General features: G+C 40.3%; 1 protein-coding gene across 4 annotated transcripts in view; it reads right to left on the reverse strand.

Annotated features, from left to right (window-relative positions):
• SESTD1 (SEC14 and spectrin domain containing 1) overlaps positions 1–21,560 on the reverse strand; it is an 85,141-nt gene that overhangs the window by 24,811 nt on the left and 38,770 nt on the right. For 3 of the 4 annotated variants that reach the window (XM_039913053.1, XM_007671285.2, XM_029072130.1), the window contains 4 exons: positions 13,212–13,325; positions 10,133–10,230; positions 6,783–6,838; positions 3,591–3,802 (listed from right to left, as the gene is read on the reverse strand). In XM_039913053.1, the coding sequence (XP_039768987.1) occupies positions 3,591–3,802; positions 6,783–6,838; positions 10,133–10,230; positions 13,212–13,325 (480 nt within the window). The remainder of the gene's footprint in view (positions 1–3,590; positions 3,803–6,782; positions 6,839–10,132; positions 10,231–13,211; positions 13,326–21,560) is intronic. The other variant, XM_029072131.1, reaches the window with a different exon arrangement.

Consider the following 21,560-nt stretch of genomic DNA (forward strand, 5'->3'; position numbering starts at 1 on the left):
TTTCAATCAGCCCATCTTGCTCTGGCAATTTGAATATTAACTTACCATAAGGCATGTTCCATGTCCTACTGATATCAAAAGTGACCCATCAAATGGTTATACTGACAGGCGGTACAACCTTGTAAAAAGGTTAAACCACCAATATTTCCACTACCTCACGCTCATTTGTACCAGCCCACATGCACCCTAGTTCCCGAACATTAATATCTCCCTGACACTGACCATTTCCCCTTAATTTAGATTGTCAATTCTGTGGTTTTGTACTCTCCCACGTGTTAAATGCAGTGCTCTCTTCATAGTAAGTGCTCAGTAAAGACCACTGATTGATTTACTGATCTTTTTAATACTACGGGAGCAGAGGTGGAGAAGAATCAGGAAATTTTGGGGTGGTTTTAGGGTTGTGGGACCCAGGGTAACAGAGATAGTCAGGAATCCCTAAAAGTTATTTTTTGATGCCCAAGAGCAAATCTGTCATTTTTGATTCCCATTTCACACTAAGACATAAATTAGAGAGCAATGATTTTTAACTGAGATTTTCTTTTTAACCTCAGGCTACATTCCAAATTCACAGGTTCTCAAACATGAGAAATTGAGTTGCACGTGATGCTGGAGAAAGGCTTAAATCTCAAGTAAGAATTGAGACATGGGTATGGCCAGAGAAAGCAGAGAGACCATACCAGAGAGAGGGTATGGTCAAGGAGCAAGGAGGGGATAGAGGAACAATCTGAGCAATGGGAGTTATCATCCTCCAAAGAAGCTTCCACTGAGACAATGGGTCACACACTCCATTACTTCTAAATTAAAAGCCATCCAACACCCAATATTGATGTAAACTCTCTCTGTACTGTAAGCTTGCTGTGGGCAGGGGACACGTTCTGTACTTGCCCAAGCTCTTAGGATAGTAATAATAATAATAACAATAATGATGATATTTGTTAAGCGCTTACTATGTGCCAAGCACTGTTCTAAGTGCTGGAGTAGATACAAGGCAATCAGGCTGTCCCACGAGGGGCTCACTCACAGTCTTAATCTCCATTTTACAGATGAGGGAACTGAGGCACAGGGAAGTTAAGTGACTTGCCCAAAGTCACAAAGCTGATAAGTGGCGGAGCCGGAATTAGAACCCACGTCCTCTGATTTCCAAGCCCATGCTCTTTCCACTAAGCCATGTGCTCAATAAATACCGCTGATTGATTGATGCACTGAAGTAATGGAGCAGCAGTAGCAGTAGAAAATAGGCATGCTCTTTCCCACTAATTTTTCATCCTTTTTGACCTCAAGGGCAAAGAGGCAAATTCCATTCGAATCCCTTGATAATGGCGCACAGCTTTTGGTACAGACTTTTCTGTTTCCAATTCAAATTCTTAATCAAAGTTTTAGATTTTGCTTTTATCAGCCCCAAGGCATCGTAAACAGCAAAAAAGGTTTCATGGTAAATGGATTTTATCAGTGAAACGAGGATGAAACTGCAGAAATTTGAACTCCTGCTTTACCTTAAATGTTTAGAACAGGAAATCATTTCCCAGCTGCAGTGAAAGTGCCAGCAGATTGTTCAGGACAAAGCCAGAAATGCTTTGGGGTTTTGATATGATCTTCACAACATACACATAGAGAACTAACTTTAACTTTGGGGAGGGATAGAAAATGATTCCTTTCCGTGTCTATTGCTACTGTGGCAATCTCAGGGAAAGAAGGTTTGAGATACCAAGAACACAAAGATTGCCAAAGAATTATTCCAGTTCACTTACAATCATTAAACATACAAGTGATTGAGATGACATAACTGTGCTTCTAACTGAAAACGGACAAGCCATGTTAAATGATTACTGTAATATATCAACTTAAATATCCACATTCAACTTTATCCACAGGAACATTAAATAAATGACGGTGTTGCGGGAGGAAGAATTTGCTTCTGGGAAAGGTGGCAATCCTAAAACCTAAATTACAATCATCGCAGGCGTTTATTTAGGGGAAAATATCAGTTCAAGATTCATGCGGTTCAACAACTGCATGTAATCAAATTTTTAAAAATCACTTTCATCCCTTTTAAACATCTTTTGGACAACAAGATTTTTTTAAAAAAAACTGTTTTAGAATAGATGGTTCATTTTTCCAGTGTAAAAATTCCCTTTCAGGATCTTTTATCCATGAAATGATCTGTTTATCTAAATCTTCAAATTTGGTGCCAGGATAAATACAAGAAGGAATGGCCCTTGGCCCAGGGAATCTTGATGCCAGTACATCTATCGTCTGATAAACAGATTACATTTCAGCCTCTTTCACCACCCCCCTCAGCCAGACACCTTATTCCGCTCTAATGCTAAGAAGCACAGAGAAAACAAAGACCTTGAAGATTAATAATGCCACACCTGTGATAAAGCAGGGAAATAAGGAAAACTGTGGTTTGCAACGCTAATACAAAGAGGGCCTTCTTCACTGGCTAACACAGCAAGAGCTTAATCACACAGTGGGGAAAATAAATTATCTCATGAAAAAACATGCTTCTTCCCCAGGGAAAAACAAAAATACTTGCATTATCATGCAAGTTTGGCCACTGGAGAACAAATCAATCATATTAAATTGAAATTCCTTAGCAGTAAAAGACAATAAGGGAAGGGAAGAAGCACATCCTCAGGCAATAACTTTCCATCACATGAGATTCATGGACCATCCAGGAAAGTATGTCTGAAGACAGTATCACAAGGAAAAATCTCTCTGCCTGCATGATCAGGTCCTTTTATGAGTCTGCATCTGAGACAGAGCCATAGTGAAGAAGGGGAAAGGAAAAGATCGGTTGCATCTGGGGGCACAGATGTTAACGGGTTTGTGTATCCTAGCACCACTCATAAAAAGGTTTACACTGCTTAGAGGCGAGGTTACGGATGTGGTGTCTAAATTGATCAGAGACTAAGCAAAAGGGTAGACGGTTGGGTTTTCTACCCTTCACAGCTTCATGTAGCACATTCTAGCACATTTTTCTGGAGTTCAAGCAGAAAATCAGAGTTCATTCTATTTTTTATATTTCTTTCTGAGCGGCATTTGTGCAGCGATTACTAAGTGCCAGGCATGTTGTGGGTAAGGAATGTGCCCGTTTATAGCTATATTGTCCTCTCCCAAGTGCTTAGTACAGCGCTCTGCTCAATAAATATGACTGACTGACTGGCACCGTGCTAAGTGCTGGGCAGTGTTCATTCTGTTATTGGGCTGTAAACAAGCAGTGAAAGGGTCAATATGAAAACAAAAACTACTTCAAAATAAAGAAAAATTTGAAGGTATTTTTGAAAGAGTTTGTGCCGAGGCCACAGGAAATGTTCCCGACAGAGGAGCCAGAATCTTGCATTTGTCCGGATCCTTGGATTGGCAGAGGGCACAAGGGAATAACCATTCTTTTTGTCAGTGAGACCTTAGTACGACCACAGAAACGTGACTAAAACTGACCTGGTGTGAGCCGGGGGCCCCCGCTGCCCCTTGCTTAAAAAAAGACTACGCTAAAGGAACGAGCCATTGTGAATGGAAAGTCACATGGTCACCTAAACTGATAATAAATTCAAAGATTAAGTATATACCAAGATGACCTTGGCACCTACCTGCATTACCTTCTGTTGAATCTCCTCTAGTTGTGTGCGCTTGCTACGTTGTCTACAAACTTCCTGGTATCGCGTGTACTGTTCTCGGAGAGAATCTAACAGCTTCATTACTTGCGGCTGAGCAAGCAGCTCGTCATCCATGGGAGACCAGGACACCCCTCCGTCCGAGCCGTTGAATCGCCGTTGCTGTAATTCGGACAACAGTTCATGACCTTCGGAGGAAAAAAAAGAGGGCATAGTGAGAATCCAGAGAAAATGTTAAAAAGGTTTAACAGATCACTTTCGGCTCCTTTCATTTTCCTGCTCAGGTTCTTTTAGCAGCCTGGCTTTGTGCATAGAGCAGGGGCCTGGGAGTCAGAAGGACCTGGGTTCTAATCCCAGTTTGGCCACTTGTCTGCTGTGTGACTTCAGGCAAGTCGCTTCACTTCTCTGTGCATCAGTTACCTCACCTGTAAACTGGGGATTAAGACTCTGAACCCCGTGTGGGAGAGGGGCTGTGTCCAACCTGATCAACTTGTACCTAGCCCAGTGGTCAGAACAGTGCTCGACACATAGTAGGCGCTTAACAAATACCATCATTATCTATTATTATTTAAACCAAAAAGTACTCATCAGGGCATATTAACTAATATTAATACTGCTTATATCTAGTAATTTCAGTTTATGGGTTACGGATTTCATTACAGTGATCCATTAGTACACATGAAGAAAGAATATGAAAGTGAAGGGTAGATGCATCAAAATTTACTAAAGAAGCAAAATTCACAGAAAATCAATCAACTTTAACGACTGAGCACTTACTGTATGCAGGACCCTGTACTAAGAGCTTCGGAGAATACAAAATAATAATGTAACAGAGTTGGTAGACACATTCCCTGCCCACAAAGGTGCTCTGCACCCAGGAAGCGCTCAATAAAAACGATTTAATGAAGGAAAAAGTGATCCATCCTCCAAGAAAATTAAATGTGAAAAAACTTAACACAATCACAGTTTCATGAATAGAACAAAAACACCTAAATAATGCAAGGCACAATCAAGCAATGATATTGACCGCTTACTTAGTGCACAGCCCCACACTAAGCTCTTGGGAGAGTACAAAACAGTTGAAAGACACCGCCGTCAAGGAGCTTACAGGTTAGCAATCGGAGTGTAGCTTTCTCAGATATGAAAGGAAGATTGCGAGAGATGAGGGTGCAGTTTTGCTAAATTGTCCCCCCAGAAGTGCTCTGCGATCGGGTGGTCTTCCACTCGTTCAACACACAGCTGGGACTTGGCTTATAGAAAAGAAGAGGGTGTGAAGCAGCATGGCCTAGTGGCTACAGCACGGCCCAGGGAGCCAGGAGGTCATGGGTTCTAATCCCGGCTCTGCCACTTGTCTTCCGTGTGATCTTTGGCAAGGAACTTCACTTCTCTGGGCCTCAGCGACCTCATCTGGAAAATGAGGATTGAGACTGTGAGCCCCATGTGGGACACAGACTGTGTTCAACCCGATTTACTTGTATCCACCCCGGCGCTTAGTACAGTGCCTGGTGCTTAACAGAAAAGACCATTACTGTTATTATTGAAGCTTTGGAGGCTCGAATACTGGTGGAATTTTCAGGACCTCTTTTTATGGTATTTGTTAAGCACTTACTACACGTTAAACACTGCCCTTACTGCCGGAGTAGATGCAAGTTAATTAGGTCGGGCACAGTCCTGGTCCTGCAAGGGCTCGCAATCTAGGTAAGAGGGAGAACCGGTATCCCCATTTTGGAGTTGAGAAAACTGAGGTACGGGGAAGTTAAGTGACTAGCCCAAGGTCATACGGCAAGCAACTGGCAGAGCTAGAATTAGAACCCAAGTCCTTCTGACTTCCGGGCTTGTGTTCTCTCCAGTAGGCCATGCCCCAATCAATGGCATCTGCTGAGTGCTCACTGTGTGCAGAGCACTGTACTTAGTGCTTGGGAAAGTACAATACAATTCCAGTGGAGGAGATGGGCTTGAACCTACAAAGTGAAGGGAAGGGGGGATTTTAGTAGCCAGCTCTTCCTGCTGGCCCTGTGACTCAATCACTTAGGTTTATATTTATTACTTCTATTTTGTGCTTGTTGTAGGCAGGGAGCACGTCTACCAACTCTATCATATTGGACTCTCCCAAGCGATTAGTACAGGGCTGTGCACACAATAAATGTTGAATAAATATGATCGTTTCCAATTCTCCTTGGAAGCGTTATTTTTAAATTATTTCTTTCTGTATGTAACCCTCCATAAACATCAATATTGAAAAAAATAATAGTAAGGATGATCATTTAACTGTTTTGATTAATTTATCTGCTAAGTAACCCACTTTAGGCTATTTGGGAAAGAGACTCACCAAAATATTTCTTAGGGGAAGGAACAGAAGTTTGTGAATAGTGCATTTATTCACCATGCTTCTGATATTAAGATCAGAATGGCTTTATAACAAGTTTAAAGTATTGTTGGGCCAATCTAGGAAAGGCACTTTGAGATCTAATGTTCAGCAAAAATGGCCAATGTGTGAAATAAATCACGCCCATCAACCAACTCAAACTTTTTAACTGGATACGGGAGTCTCATATTTTAAACCTATGAATGGGCCTGATCAAAGTCTCTAAGAGTCAAAGTAGCCTTAGTTTCTTGTAGTTAAAATTTTCCTCTAATGAAATGTGAAATGAAGCTAGCTGATGGTAATACCTCTTTATGGTAGATTTGGTTAATCTACTCCTCTAAAATGGCATCAAAATTTTAAATACATAGATTTTGAACCAGAAACCAAGATTGTTCAATTACATTCTAAGTCTTCGGGCAAGTGAATAAAACTCTCTGCAACTTGGTTTGCTTCATCTGTCATAATTTAATTTACATAATGATAATGGATACTTTAATTTTAAATACACAGATAAGAAGTGCCCTTGTTCCTCAGGCTTAACATCTCTCCTGCCACGATAGCTAGGGGTGCTTAAATCTGTCTTCTAGACAACTCCATCCCATCTCCTCCTAAAAGCCTTTAAGCCCTTTTCCATTACCATCCTGAAAAGAAGCCACTCTCAGTTTGACTCTCTCTTCTTGCAGTAAATTCCTAGGGCCTATGCACATCTTCCTCTCTTCTTTTCTTCCACCCACTCACCTCATTTGCAGTAGGAAGGAAATACCTTGGCAAATATAACAATAATTGCCCGCATTTTGACTTACCTGTCTGTAAAACTGTTTCGGGATCCACTGATGGAAGGAAGTTTAAATCCATCGACCTGGAAATTACCCACAGAGAAAACGAGTTATTGTATATTTTCTACAATTAATTTCGACTTAAGTCAATACAATTGCCATACTCTTTGAAAATGGATAAATGACTAACGTATATGCATCGAACTGAAAATTTTCCTCACTGCATATCATGCCAATTTAAATTATCAATCATCATCATCATATTAGAGAAGCAGAGGTGGATGAATAGTGTCCATCCTGATTAGCTCGTATCTACCCCAGTGCTTAGAACGGTGCTTAACACACTGTAAGTGCTTAACATATACCATGATTATTATTAAATATCATTACTTTAAATTAAGGCCACAGTGTTCCAACCATTAGTGTTTCATTTATTCTAGCAAATTTGTTTTAGTCTTAATTAGGCAAATAATTCAAATATACTAGAAGAGATCTCTAGAGTCACTGAATATTTGCTTAAAGTAGGACAGAATGATCCAATTTGATAAAAATAAGAGCATTTTTTAGGGCCAGAACGAGTTTGGTGCTTTTGGACTCTAAGTTGACATTAGAAGCTACTTCTCTAATAATAATAATGTTGGTATTTGTTAAGCGCTTACTATGTGCCGAGCACTGTTCTAAGCGCTGGGGTAGACATAGGGGAATCAGGTTGTCCCACGTGGGGCTCACAGTCTTAATCCCCATTTTACAGATGAGGGAACTGAGGCACAGAGAAGTTAAGTGACTTGCCCACAGTCACACAGCCGACAAGTGGCAGAGCTGGGATTCGAACTCATGAGCCTTGACTCCAAAGCCCGTGCTCTTTCCACTGCGCCACGCTGCTTCTCAAGTGACCTAATGCTACCAGGAGGCACGAAGGGGTTACCTTGACTCCAAAAATCACCTAATCCATATCTAGAGATCAGTCAATCAACCAATAGTAATTTTTGAGAGTCCACAGCACCCCGAACATTTTACTAAGCACTAGAGAGAGAATGGTATAGATAAGACACAGTCTCAACAAATAACATCTAACGAGGGAAAGAGATAGAAAATAATAGGTGAAAAACTAAGTGCTTAAATAACTGAGCATGTAAATTGATGTGCATGTGTGCTGAGGTGGTAGTTAGGAGGATATTACCTGGGAGGGAAAAAAAATGAATCAATTTGGGCATCAGTTTTAAAGAAGGATTCCTGGAGATGGAAGGAATTTCAGAGGTTTGAAGATGTGGCAAGTTGGGGCATAGGTTACGGGTTAAGGAGGGACTTTTCTACCTGGGGGAACAGAGAAGCAGGGTGGCCTAGTGGAAACAGCACAGGCCTGGAAGTCACAAGACCTGGGTTTTAAATCTCAGCTCTGCCACGCTCTGCTGAGTGACTTTGGGCAAGTCATTTGCCTTCCCCGTGCCTCAGTTTCGCCTACAAAATGGGGATGAACCATTTGTTCTCTCCCCTTAGACTGTGAGCCCTGCATGGAGAGGGGAACTGTGCCTACCTGATTTTCTTGCAGCTCTCTCCGTGCTTAGTACAGTGCTTGGCACATAGTAAGCAGGAGGGTTGAGAGCAGGTGATGGGTAGAAGGTGAGACTGGAAGGAGCAAAGATTGGGAGTTCAAGCAGGTGAAGGGAGTTGATATGTAAGATGGAGACAGTTGGGGCACAGCCTGGAACCTGGATGTGGGGCGGTTGGTAGCTACTGGAGGTGTTTGAGGAGTGGAGAGGTGAACTACCAGTGTTCAGGAAAGTGATTGGTGCAAGCATTGAGCTGTATGGACTGCACGGGTGTGGGGAAGAGGTTGGAGGCCAGTGAGAAGGATGCTCCGGTAGTAGCATGGCAGAGTAGATAGAGCACGGGCCTGGAAACAGAAGATTCTAATCCAACCTCCACCACTTGTCTGCTGTGTGACCTTAGGCAAGTCATTTTCCTTCTCTGGGCCTCCATTACCTTATCTGGAAAATGGGGATTGAGACTGTGAGCCCCACATGGGTCAGGGACTGTGTCCGACTTGACTTACTTGTATCCACCCCAGTGCTTAGTATAGTGCCTGGCACATAGTAAGCGCTTGACAAATACCCCTCATCATGATGGAATTTTGGCTCCCTATTAGGCTTATGTCTAATTATTCAAATCCTAACAGGTCACACTGAGGCAGAATTTGGCCTCAGGTTTAGATTTCTACTGACAATTCCCTGGAATATCTATGCAGGAATGGTGGAAGTGGACTGAAGAGGAAGTTCTGAACTAGAGGTTAGTCTTGTAAAATCAAAAGAGGGACAGAGGTGAGGTGGAGTTGGATCTGGGGGAGAGAGCTGCAACAAAGGCATGGATGTGTGCATCAGGAGAAGGGAGGAAATTCAATCTCTTTGTATAGAGCTACAGTGAACAGTGGTATGGTCATAAATTATGACGGAAATCTGACAATCTCAATCGCTCAGCCCTCATTCAGGAAATGGTAGATTTTCCAAATTGGACACAGTGGGGAAAAAAAAATGACAGACATCATTTGACAAGGACACATCCAAACTGCTTAGTAAATTTTAATTACTTTAGTAATGTTATTAGTTAAATTAGAACAAGCACTTTATTAATAATCTTTGCTAAACAAAATATCTTTCAATATAACCAAGAAATTGTTATTCTTGGGAAAACATCACAGAAAATAACCAAAGAGGTCTTCCAATCATAACCACTGAAACTGAATATTCCCTCAAAGCAAATAAGAGGTACCAATCAGAAATGATTTTTTTATTATTACTATTAATTGTGGTATTTGCCCTTCAATGGGCAGGGACTGTCTCTATCTGTTGCCGATTTGTACATTCCAAGCGCTCAGTACAGTGCTCTGCACATAGTAAGCGTTCAATAAATACTACTGAATGAATGAATGAATATTTGTTAGGTGTTTGCTGAGTGCCAAGCACTGTACTAAACACTGGAGTAGATAAAAGATAATCAGATCTGATACAGTCCCTGTGCCACAAATGGCTTACGGTCTAAGTCTGAGGGAGAACAGATCATGAATCCCCATTTTACAGACGGGGAAACTGCCGCACTGAGAAGTTGAGTGACTTTCTCAAGGTCGCATAGCAGAGCCAGGATTTGATCCCAGGTCTTCTATCAGACTTGTACTCTTCCCACTAGGACATACTGCTATATGACTGGCCCAAATGCCTAAATCCTGCACAGTGCAAAAAAATTCCCTTTAATTTGAAAGTGAATCTAGTGAAGTATCTGACAGTGGATTCTTCTCAATACCTAAGCGATCAGTCAGTAGAGTGGATATACCACCTGAGTTAGGCCAGATAAAACGTAGTGAAATATAAAATATCCCCACATACCTTTCTTTCTCCTGCTGATTTCCTTTATCACTTCCATTATTAATTAGTGCCAGCTCATCTAGCAAAGATGTTGATTCCTTTGTAAACTTCTCAAAGACCTAACGAAATAAAAAATGAGTTCAAACTATTTAGATTGTTTCTGCATCTCCTCAACAATCCAGAATGTTCTAGGCTGCATCAATTAAAAAGGGGGAGAAAAAAACAAGTGTCCAGGTCAACTAGGTTTCCATGAGTAGTCACAACTTGAACCATCTTCAGAGGCTGTTATAAGTGGCAAAAGGAAAAATAATTCCTAAAGGACATTTAGAAAGCTCTATAGAGGATTATGGTACTTTCCATTAGAATATATCCAGAAATGTATCTTGTAGATTGTAAAGAACTCCTGACAAAGGCAGCAATTCACATCACCGAGAAGGCAAACTTTCAAAATTAGAGCACGTTTTATCCCTGGTTTCTTCCAAAAATGCCTAAAGGGCTGAAATATTGTACAGTATACGACGCTGTTATCTTGTCTCTATCCCAGTGCTCAGTACAGTGCTCGGCATACAGTAAGCACTTAACAAGAGTCACAGTTATTTATTATTCTGATGGCTTCTACAGAAAAACAGCATGGCTAGTGGAAAGAGCAGTGGTCAGGGAATCAGAAGACCTGGGTTCTAATCCTGATTCCACCATCAGTCTGCTATGTGACATTGGGCAATTTGCTTTTCTTCATTTAACTTCTCTGTGCCTCAGTACCCTCATCTGTAAAATGGGGATTAAGACTGTGAGCCTCATATGGGACAGAGACTGTGTATAACCCAATTTGCTTGTACCCACCCAGGGCTTAGTACAGTGCCTGGCACAGAGTAAGCGCTAAGAAATACCATAATTATTATTATCTGCACACTGTAAGCACTCAATAAATATGACTGACTGCTTCTAAAAGGTGAGTTGGAGCTATGTGAATTGTTGGAGCTATGTGAATTTTATATGACAATCTTCCTTTTTTTTTCATTATATCTGAAGACACTGTATGCAGAGGTAGGAAGTGGTTATACAGGAAAACCTAAATTTTTTTATGGTATTTGTAAAGTGCTTACTATGTGCCATACACTGTACTAAACACTCGGATAAATATGAGATAATCAGATTGGACAAAGTCCCAGTCCCAAATGGGGCTCACAGTGTAAATCCCCATTTTACAGATGAGGGAGTTGAGACACAGAGAAGTGAAGTGACTCACCCAAGGTCACACAGCAGATAAGTGCCAGAGCTGGGATTAGAACAAAATGAATTCAATACCTTTAATTCTAAAGATCCTATATGAATCGTCTAAATCCAACTGTTCTTTTACAAAAATATTGGAGTAAATTCAAATTTTTTAAAGTCCACTCTCTTCACTTGCTACATGCCAGCTCCCACTCTTCACCCCTTCCCAATTAACTTTCCCTTAATCTCCATTCATCCTAAAAATTAGTTTTAAAAAAAAAGAAATCAAGTCTTCGAACAAGTTTAAAAAGAATGCGTACATACTTTGGAATATATATTACCACAAGGCTCTCTAATTATGTTTCTGCTAATGAGTTTTATTCAAGCCCCATTTGTTCTGCCTTAGTGAATTCTTGACATAAGTTCAATATCTAAAGTCTACTTCACATATTCTGATAAATCCTATAACATTATGACTTCATTTGAATAAAATGAGATAGTGGAAATGAGTTTTCCTTCGAAAATTAGTGTATTCTGAATTCAACATGTTGGCTTAGTTCACAATACAAAAATACCTCCTGGTCTCTGTCTTTATCCGTGCTGATTACTTTGGCTTAACTGTTTGATTATTTGTTTGCTTCAGTTTGGTGTCTTATTTCAGTACATTTTAATACCTCACTACTGCATTTGCTTATTAATATAGAGGTGTGCTTCCTCTTTCACCGGAGCTTTTCTTTATTTTCTTTTGTGCCTGACAAAGAGGTGACTATATTTGTGGAGCTCAGGATATGCTGTAAAATAAAATTAAACAAAACTCCATAATATAATATTGTGCATAAGAAACTGAATATAAATAAAAGCTGTCATCTCTTTACTAGCTGAACAGAGGATCTACCAAGAGAAGTGTGTTTAAACTACAAATATAAAGAGTTTATAGACTAAGATTTTCAGACATTGGAGAAGGTTGGTGATGGAAGTTAAAAAAAAATCTACTTCGGGTTTTTTTTTTAAACAGTCTCTTTCTTTGGAACAATTTAGGTGATGTCTTGCCTGAAAGTAGGAGAAAGGATTAAATGAACGTCTCAAGGTCCTATTAAGTCCTACCTTAAAGTTCTCCTTTAAAAACCGAACTTGATAGTTACCTCAAATTATGCTACATGGATACTTGATCGTATTTATTAAGCGCTTACTGTGTGTAGAGCACCGTACTGGAAGCAGCTTGGCTTAGCGGACAGAGCACGGCCCTGAGACTCAGAAGGACCTGGATTCTAATAGCAGCTCTGCCACACGTCTGCTTGGTGATCTTGGGTAAGTCACTTGACTTCTCTCTGCCTCAGCTACCTTATCTGTAAAATGGGGATTAAGAGTGTGAGCTCTATGTGGGACAGGGAACTGTGTCCAACCTGATCTCTCCTAGTGCTTAGAACAGTGTTTGGCACATACTAAGTGCTTAACGAGTACCATAATTATTATTACTAAGCACTTGGGAGAGTACAATAAAACAGAGTTGGTAGACTTGTTCCCTGCCCACAGCGAGCTTACAGTCTAAAAGGGGAGACAGATATTAATATAAATAAATTAGGGGTATGTACATAAGTGTTGTGGGGCTGAGGGAGGGGTAAATAAAGGGAGCAAATCAGGGTGAGCCAAAGGGAGTGGGAGAAGAGGAAATGAGGGCTTAGTTGGGGAAACTTTCATTCAGTAGATTTTCATTCATTCAATCGTACTTATTGAGCGCTTAATGTGGGCAGAACACTGTACTAAGCACTTGGGAGAGTACATACAACAATAAAAAAGCACATTCCCTGCTCACAACGAGCTTCCAGCCTTGAGGAAGAGCTTCCAGCCTAGATGACTTCAAACCATTTCTCATTCTAACAATACTTACCAATCTCTTATTTAACCAGTCCATGTGATCGTAGGTAAGACTCCCACCAAAATCTTCTGTTAACTGACAGGGCTCTATGTAGCGCGTCAATTTGTTGGCGGACACTAAAATGACCTGTAACGACAGTACACGTGCAAATGAAATTTTATAAACCTCTAAACAGAGAATTTTTAAAAATTGGGATTTCATTTAAGTAATGAAATTCAGTTACTCTGATTTATGTATTAGGTTTAATACTGAGTAACATGAAGTGAACGACAGTCGATGACACAACAAAGAACAGTTGTGAGTGTGTGGTTGAGGCTTTATGTCCTGAACTGGCTTGTTCAACCACACACTACACATATACAGCTGAACTTGACCGTTTCTAGTGTTTTTAAACATGAAGGACTACTCATACATTCTCTGGCACTCTCTTTTGCCTGCTCTCTCACGGCATTTATTTTAAAATGCAACAAGACCCAGGCCTATTTCCAACGTTCGTAGATTGTTTCCGGTAATCGGAACTCTAAAATTCACATATTAATCATTTATAAACCCATTCCCCATTTTCAACATAAGAAGAAAGTGGAATGTTGGAAAAGTATTCAGAGAAGTTTCTTAACATCAGATCTAACAATTTGCTAATGTTAAAAAACCAACTTGTCTCCAAGAGCAGGTAACAGTACTCTACCAAGCAATTTCACACGCTTTCTAAATTAGCAAAAGGATCTAAAGCAATATAGCACATAAAGACATTCAAATATGCCAACCTTACATGAACTTCATATTTATAATTACCTCACTGTAAATGTCACTTGGGAGAGTGAAACAGAAGTTACAGAAACAATCTCAAGTACCCTTAACTTTCCTCTTCCTTCTCCTCTCCTTCCTTTTTTTAATCTCTTTTTCACCTGCTCCTCTTTCACTAGAGATATAGTCCCACATAGCCTTTCCCCTGATTTGGGGTTGGATAAATTATGCCAAAAACTGGCACTATCATGCCAGCAAATATAATCCTGAGCATATTTATGTGCTTCAATAGTTTACAGATATCACAAAGGGAAAAGAGGCTACTTTATCAAATACTCAATAACTTCATTCAGGTGATGTAGGAACTCAGGGTCACTTTTCTGAGCGTCAGTCTTGACAATTCTCTTCAGTTTTTATGAGGATAGCAGGGAAAATATTCTTTATAAACACACCTAAAGTAGTTTAATTCACTTATTGATACCACTTCAAACATAAAAAGAAATGATACAGATCAAAGTCATGTTTTAACTGTCAGTACATCTAATGGCAGTGAATTTTATAATATGCATAACTATTTCAAATGACAACTGTATGGTACTGACAGAGTTTAGAGGATTCTCACAGTTGGCTTCCCCCATTTTGGATAATTGCCGAAGTTAATTTAGGATGTACATCTGATTTGAAAATGAAGATATAAATTAATATTTTTTTTAAATAAGACGGCAATACTCAATTAGATCCTGCCCATTTTTTTCTGCAGTTCCACATGCTTTTGACTAGCTTTGGGAATTTTATTCGATGTTAAACTGTACTCTCATAAGCGCTTAGTACAGTGCTGTGCACACAATAGCACTCAATATATGTGTTTGATTGACTGATGCCAAACGACAAAAGCTCGCTGCCTTAATTTTTCACTCAGTTTCCCGAAGACTCAACCTAAAAAAGAAATACAGAACCTCTCTTGGAAAATTGAACTCAGACTCTAGAAAGTGGTTTTTTAGCCTCCTTTAAATATCTTTAGCAATCAAATGAACAAGTTTTTTTATCAGTATGACTTAGAAAATTACTTATTGTAGAGGGAAACACTCAGCTTGCTAAACTGATAGTATCTTTCTGACCGATGAGATAATAGTCCTGGAGCATAGGCCTTCTTTCAACATAATCAGTAAATTCAAGGTAGTTCAAGGCTGGGAGGCTACATCACAAGGCATTTCTCTTTCCTGGGCAGGAGGAGATGCATATATGCCTATGACTAATAACAATAATAATAATAATTGTGATATTTATTAAGCACTTACTCTGTGCCAAGCACTGCACTAACCTCATCTGTAAAATGGGGATTTAGGCGGTGAGCACTATTGGGGTCATGGACTGTGTAAAACCTCATTACTTTGTATCTATCCCAGAGCTTAGTAAAGTGCCTGGTACATAGTAAGAACCTAACAAATACCCATAAAAACAAAACAAAACAAAAAAGTGAAAAATTAGGTGCTTTTTCCCCGACACAAGAGCCACTAGGCAAATTACTTTTCCCTCTGCCCCACACCTATATGCTTCCCTACAGAGATTTATACACCAGAAACAGAGGGGGGTACTTGTACATTGGCTTAAGCAATTTCTTATCAAGACAGAAACAAAGCAGATGGGACTCTCCCAAATGCTTACCATAGTGCTTTGCACACAGGAGGCACTGAATAAAATACCACCGACTGATTGACTACAACCACCATAATCTTCCAAAATACAGGTCGAGTACTGAGGCAAAAATGGAGGCATCTCACTGCCTTTTAGCTCTGGTAAGATTTTGACCAGATTCCTGTGGAAGGTGAATAAACTGTCAACTGCGCACTTCCCCAGGTGTTTGCATCAAGATTCTGGGGGATTGTTTCGCATAATTGTATTTTCCAAATTATAGAACTTTACGGGAGAAGCAATCGTGTCTGGGGGTGGATAATTCTATTTTTATTTACGCTGTTAAGAGGAGGTGGATGGCAAAATGTAAAGAGGAATTTTCGAGCCCCTTCACCCGCCACTTGCCTTTGGCTTTCTCCTTGACACCTCAGGATGACATCAGCAGCAGGGCTGAGGGGAATAGAAGTTAAAGACCTTGTAAAGTAAACTCTTTATCTTAAAGGAATAAAGGCTGCTTTATTTAGCTGACTAAACTGTTGAAAGGATTGGCAACCTCTTTAACAGGCCAGGGTTAGATCCAGTGCCTGAAGCAGAATCCTAATTCCATATTAAAAGGCATTTAGACAATCAAATGACTCATGGGTAAATATAGTTAACTAATTTTGTAAATAAAAAGTTTATTATGTTGGAACTGGTCTCCGCACTTCACTGCACTAAGTAATTTACTCCAAAAGTTTTCGATTAATTTGACTGGTTTCTTTAGAAACAATCTGCACAGGAAAGAGGCCCTTGTTGCCAACACTATAAAAGGCCAGATTTAAGTTAGTATAAAGGATTCAGTGTAGAGTTAATGGATTCGCCTTCCGGTGTCTCTGATTGAGGACCAATTTTTCTAGGGGTGGAAAGAAAGAGCTGGGAAATGGGTTATTTACTTGCAAGTGGGATCGTTCGTTTTGTTTTTTAAAGTCAGAAAAAAAGTAAAACTCAGATAAAAGAATACAGCCTTTTCAGACCAACAGGGAAACACTTAGAATAAATACTCACACTAGAGGTCCAGATTTTTCAGCAAGTATAGAAAATAGCCTATTTCAGAGTGTTATGGCAGAAAATGACTCTTTCAAAATAGGTTTCAAACAGCCATTTGGACTGTAAAAATGACTGAACAAAACTGACAAAACCATTTGGAAAAAATCAATTAACTGTATTTATTGAGTGCTAATAGTATGTAAAGCACTATACTAAGTGCTTGAAAAAGTAAAGTAAAAATTACCAGAGTTTGTAGGAATGGTCTCTGCCTACAAGGAGGTTGCAGTCTACAGGGGAAAAGCAAAGAGCTATGCTAAATAAAGTGCTCACGAAATATTCACCAACCCAGAAATTCAGAAAAGAAAAAGAAATACTTCCAAGAAGAAGTGGCATTGAGAAATGCTGATTGTATTGAAAATTCAAAAATATATTTAATATCAATGAGATTAATGTATAAATGTACAGACTGATTGAAGAGTTAACATGAATACTCAAAATGGCAATCGTGACTTCACAGTTGGAAAGTAATGTTTCGAGGAGGTCATCAATAAGAGAAATGAATCAAACATTTTGGAACATGTTTCCACAGAGGAACTGGACAATCAAGTCCCAGAATCCTCTTGACTTAGAGAGGAACAAGGAGTTGTTTCATGTAGCCTTTCCATTGCTAACAATAAACAGTAAAGGGAAATACTTTGTATTTATGAATCCTAATTTGAACGACAATGTTCATGAAAATTAATGATTGCTATGTGCTTTTAGTAAAATGATGGAGTCTCTGGTCATAAATATTGTGGGGTTGGGGTATTAAAGTGCTTAATGGGTAAACAGCTAAGTTCTGAGTGGAAACAGAAGGAAGGGCAGATAGATGAAATACAGGGCTTAATCCTGGAAGGTCTCTTGGAGGAGGGCTTGGAAGATGGAGAGAGTGGTGAATTCAGCTATGAAAGGGTAAGGAGCTCCAGGCGAGCGAGCGAGCGAGCGAGAACTTGGACAAGGGATCAGTCGTGGGACAGATGAGATGGAGGTATAGTGAGTAGGTTGTGCTTAGACGAGTGGACAGTGTAGGATGGGTTGTAGTTGGGGGTTCAGTAAGGTCGGGGGGAGACATGACTGAGTGCCTTAAAGCTGATGGTAATGAGTTGGTTTGATGCGGAGGTGGATGGAGGTTTTTGAGGAGTAGGGAGCTGTGCATTGAACGGGTTTTCAGAAAAATAATCCCGGCAGCAGAGTGAAGAATGAACTGGAGTGGATACAGGCAGGAATCCCATCAGCAGGTGGGAAATGATGAGTGCAATAATCATGTCACCTCTGTGTCTGGCCTGAAAGCTGCAGTGGCTTTCAGCAAGTAATTTTTTCCCGTAGAGGTCAGAGAGACGGTTCAACATTATTCTGGCTAGAACCACACCGGCGGTGCTCAGGAGAGAGGTTACAAAAGGACAGAAGCACATTTCTGAACACCTGCAGACTTCTTCCCATTCCCAGAATGCAGCTAGAAATGTTGTCTGCTGAGCTTCAACTCGCCACCTTGGAACGCTGGCAGGGAATGTGTCTGTTTATTGTTATACTGTACTCTCCCAAGCGCTCAGTTCAGTGCTTTGCACACAGTAAGTGCTCAATAATTGTAAGTGAATGAACACTGGCACAGGAATGCCTTTTGGACCAGCAGCTTTCCCATCACACGGGGTTGGTGGATATGCCCGGCGGTTAATCGGAGGAATCAATCAGTGACATTTTATCCAGTGCTTCCTATGCACTAAGTACTTGGGAGAGTACAGTATAACAGAATTAGAAGACATGTTCCCTGCCCATAACAAGCTTTCAGTCTAGAGGAAACAGGTACAAATCCTCTGTAACCGTGTCCCAGGTTGTCGATGGGCATTTGAGAACTTTGTGGAAATGTTTAGCCTCCCGACCTAGGAATGCTGCAGGGTTGATCAGCAGTCAGGACTGAAGCTCCTCAGTTTTTCCCCATCAATAACTACTTCATACAGCATAGCTGAGCTTGTACTAATTTCTTGGTGTGCTAATAGACCAGTTTTTTTTTGTTTTGTTTTGTTTTCTTTGGCAGCAGAGTTCCTGGTGTCGTTCCATGCTCAGTGCTGATTATACAAGATCTCCAGCAGCCCCTTGGCTTCGTTCTCAGTTTCATCTAATCAGTCCGTGGTTTCTTTTTGGCCAAGACAAGAGCACCTGGAGATATATTGTATCCTTGATTACTAATCTTGCAGCCTCAAGACCTGTGCTGTCAGAATATGAGAATAATTTGAACGATCTGCAAAGGTGATCTCATGAAGATATTAAATAATGCTACAGATAAAGTTGTTTTAAGTACATGGAGTGAGCTCTGTAGCGCTTTAGAAGCACTCCATGAATTGCTACAAATTAAAAGGTTGAGAGGTAGAGTCATCTAGAGAAAAGAGCATGGGCCTGGGTGTCAGAGGACCTGAATTCTAAACCCAGCTCCTCCACTTGTCTGCCGTAGGGCGAGTCACTTAATTTCTCTGGGCCTCGGCTGCCTCATCTGTAAAATGGGGATTACGTCTGTCAGCCCACTATGGGACAGGGAATGTGTCCAACCTGATTAGCTTGTATCTACCCCAGCACTTAGTCCTGTACCCGGAACATAGAACGCACAGAACAAATGACATTAAAAGAAAATAAGAGTGAGTCCAGAGGCTGGTCTATTCTGTTGGCTAACTCGTCAAAGCTCTAGCATTATACGTTTTCACAAGAGGCTTATAACGGCAGTGCCATAGAAACACCAGCTCAATTCTGAGTCTTCTGTCCACGACATGATGGTCAGACAACGTGGGTGTTTCTCTTGGAGAATACCCGATCACGCCTCTTACAGTGACGATCTACGGGGTGTCAGTGATAGATGTGTGGGTGCATTCATGTGGATTTATGTCTTGCTGCCATCTGGAACAATGTTTGACATACCCAGCTCACACGCACACATTCAGAAGTACACCGCCATTTGTGTTTACTTTGTTTATGAGATGTTTGCTGAAGACACTCGACCAGGACTTGAAATCACAACAAACCAAGAAGGAGTGTGGCCTGTTGGATAGAGCTCGGACCTGGGGGTCAAAAGGACTGGGTTCTAATTCCGATTCCGCCACTTGTCTGCCGGGTGACCTTGGGCAAATCACTTAATTACTCTGGGCCTCAGTTACCTCATCTGTAAATGGGGATCAAAACTGTGCGGCCCATAAGGGACAGGGAATCTGTCCAACCTGATTAACTTGTATCTACCCCAGTGCTTAGTACAGTGCCTGGTACATAGTAAGCGCTTAAAAAAATACCATAAAAAATTGATTTTAGTGATGATTTGCCCTTTGCCCCTCTGCTTGCTCTCTGCCATACTCTCAGCAGGGTATTGAATGTAATATGTGAATAGAGTGCAGCATAGTGTTAAACACAACTAAAACCCATCCAAAAGTTCTACTCCACTAAAAACTAGAGCTGCAGATTAATACCACAGCATGTGAAGTACAGTTTTAAAACTATTTAGAATGGAAACAAACACACAAGTTAACTTACAGCAGCACAAATGATTTCAAATAACACAAGGGAAAACATTGTTAATTAAACCTGCATTTAAACTGAATATAATTAGATCTACCCTTCAAGCATCAGTTAATGAGTGCTGGTAAAATGCCCCTTAAAATTGAATCCAGTTTTCTGGACGTATTATGTGAAGGAAAATTACTCCGACCACATTAACGCATCAAGTTTTCACTCACGGCAGATAGCTTATTTACTTGAAAGATCATTCTAGCTGAGTCACAGTAAGAACATTTAGGCAGAAGTTGTAACTCCAGAGATTCACATTGCAACTATATCTTTGGAATAAAATTTAAAAACACAGTTTATGGAATCACAAAGGAAAAGGAAACTTACTATTCTACCACAAGCCCTAATGTAGTTCAACATCTTACAAAACAGCATAGGTGATTGGATAAAGGAAAGGAAAGCTCTGACCTCTCCTAAACAATCCTAGATAAACCCTGATTTTACTGATGATGTACTAAAAGTTTGGGAGGAACATTTAACTGCCTCTAAAGGAGAAAAGAGAATGGAAGAGTGCAGGCAATTATTCAGATAATTCAGGCAAAAATAACAAAAATATATTTTTTTAACCTGGATGATCCCCATTAATTGTTGAATGACTGAATTGGATATGTTGACCAGATTACTTTCACAGGTCCCAATAAATGGAGTGGTGTTGAATCCATATTTAGTCACACACACCAAATCAAAAGCACTTCCCTCCTCAGTGACTACATCCTTAGCACGTTATGGCTCATGCGCTGATCAAATGTAGTCAGTAGCAAAGACATACTGACATTCTGAAACATCTTACTACAAAGATCTAAAAATAAGAAAATATGATGTAGTGCACATCCTGCTGATAGGAAAAAAAAGCTTTTAGCTTTTCAATCTCTCTAGACCTGTCAATCTGATCCAAGCATACATAAGGTAAATTTCGGGAATAGCACAAACCAGTTTTTGGAGAAATTCTGGAGGAAACCAAACCCTAACGCTTCTAGACTCGAAGGTCGTTATGAGCAGGGAACATGTCCATTAATTCTGTTGTAGTATACTCTCCCAAGTGCTTAGTACAGTGCTCTGCATATGGTAAATGCTCAATATAAATACCACTGATTAATTCTGGCAGATGCATTCAAATCTACAGAGCACATTTGTTAAGGATCCATGATGAAACAAAACATAAGTATGGGTGGTCTCGTCTTCACAGCCTAAACAGTCATCCTGTATGAATGCTAGTCTCATGTTCGCTCCCTCCTCAGACCATGAACTTTGCCCCGTTTCTTGCTATAATTCTTAGGGTTCAAGGAATATGAATGAAAGAGTACTCAGCGTTTCTTCTGACTCCAGCTATATACCACAGCTTGGGTTACCTCTGCACACCATTTTGAAACCACCAAGCAT

The sequence above is a fragment of the Ornithorhynchus anatinus genome, chromosome 9 (assembly GCF_004115215.2).
Source record: "Ornithorhynchus anatinus isolate Pmale09 chromosome 9, mOrnAna1.pri.v4, whole genome shotgun sequence".
NCBI classification, from domain to species: Eukaryota; Metazoa; Chordata; class Mammalia; order Monotremata; family Ornithorhynchidae; genus Ornithorhynchus; species Ornithorhynchus anatinus.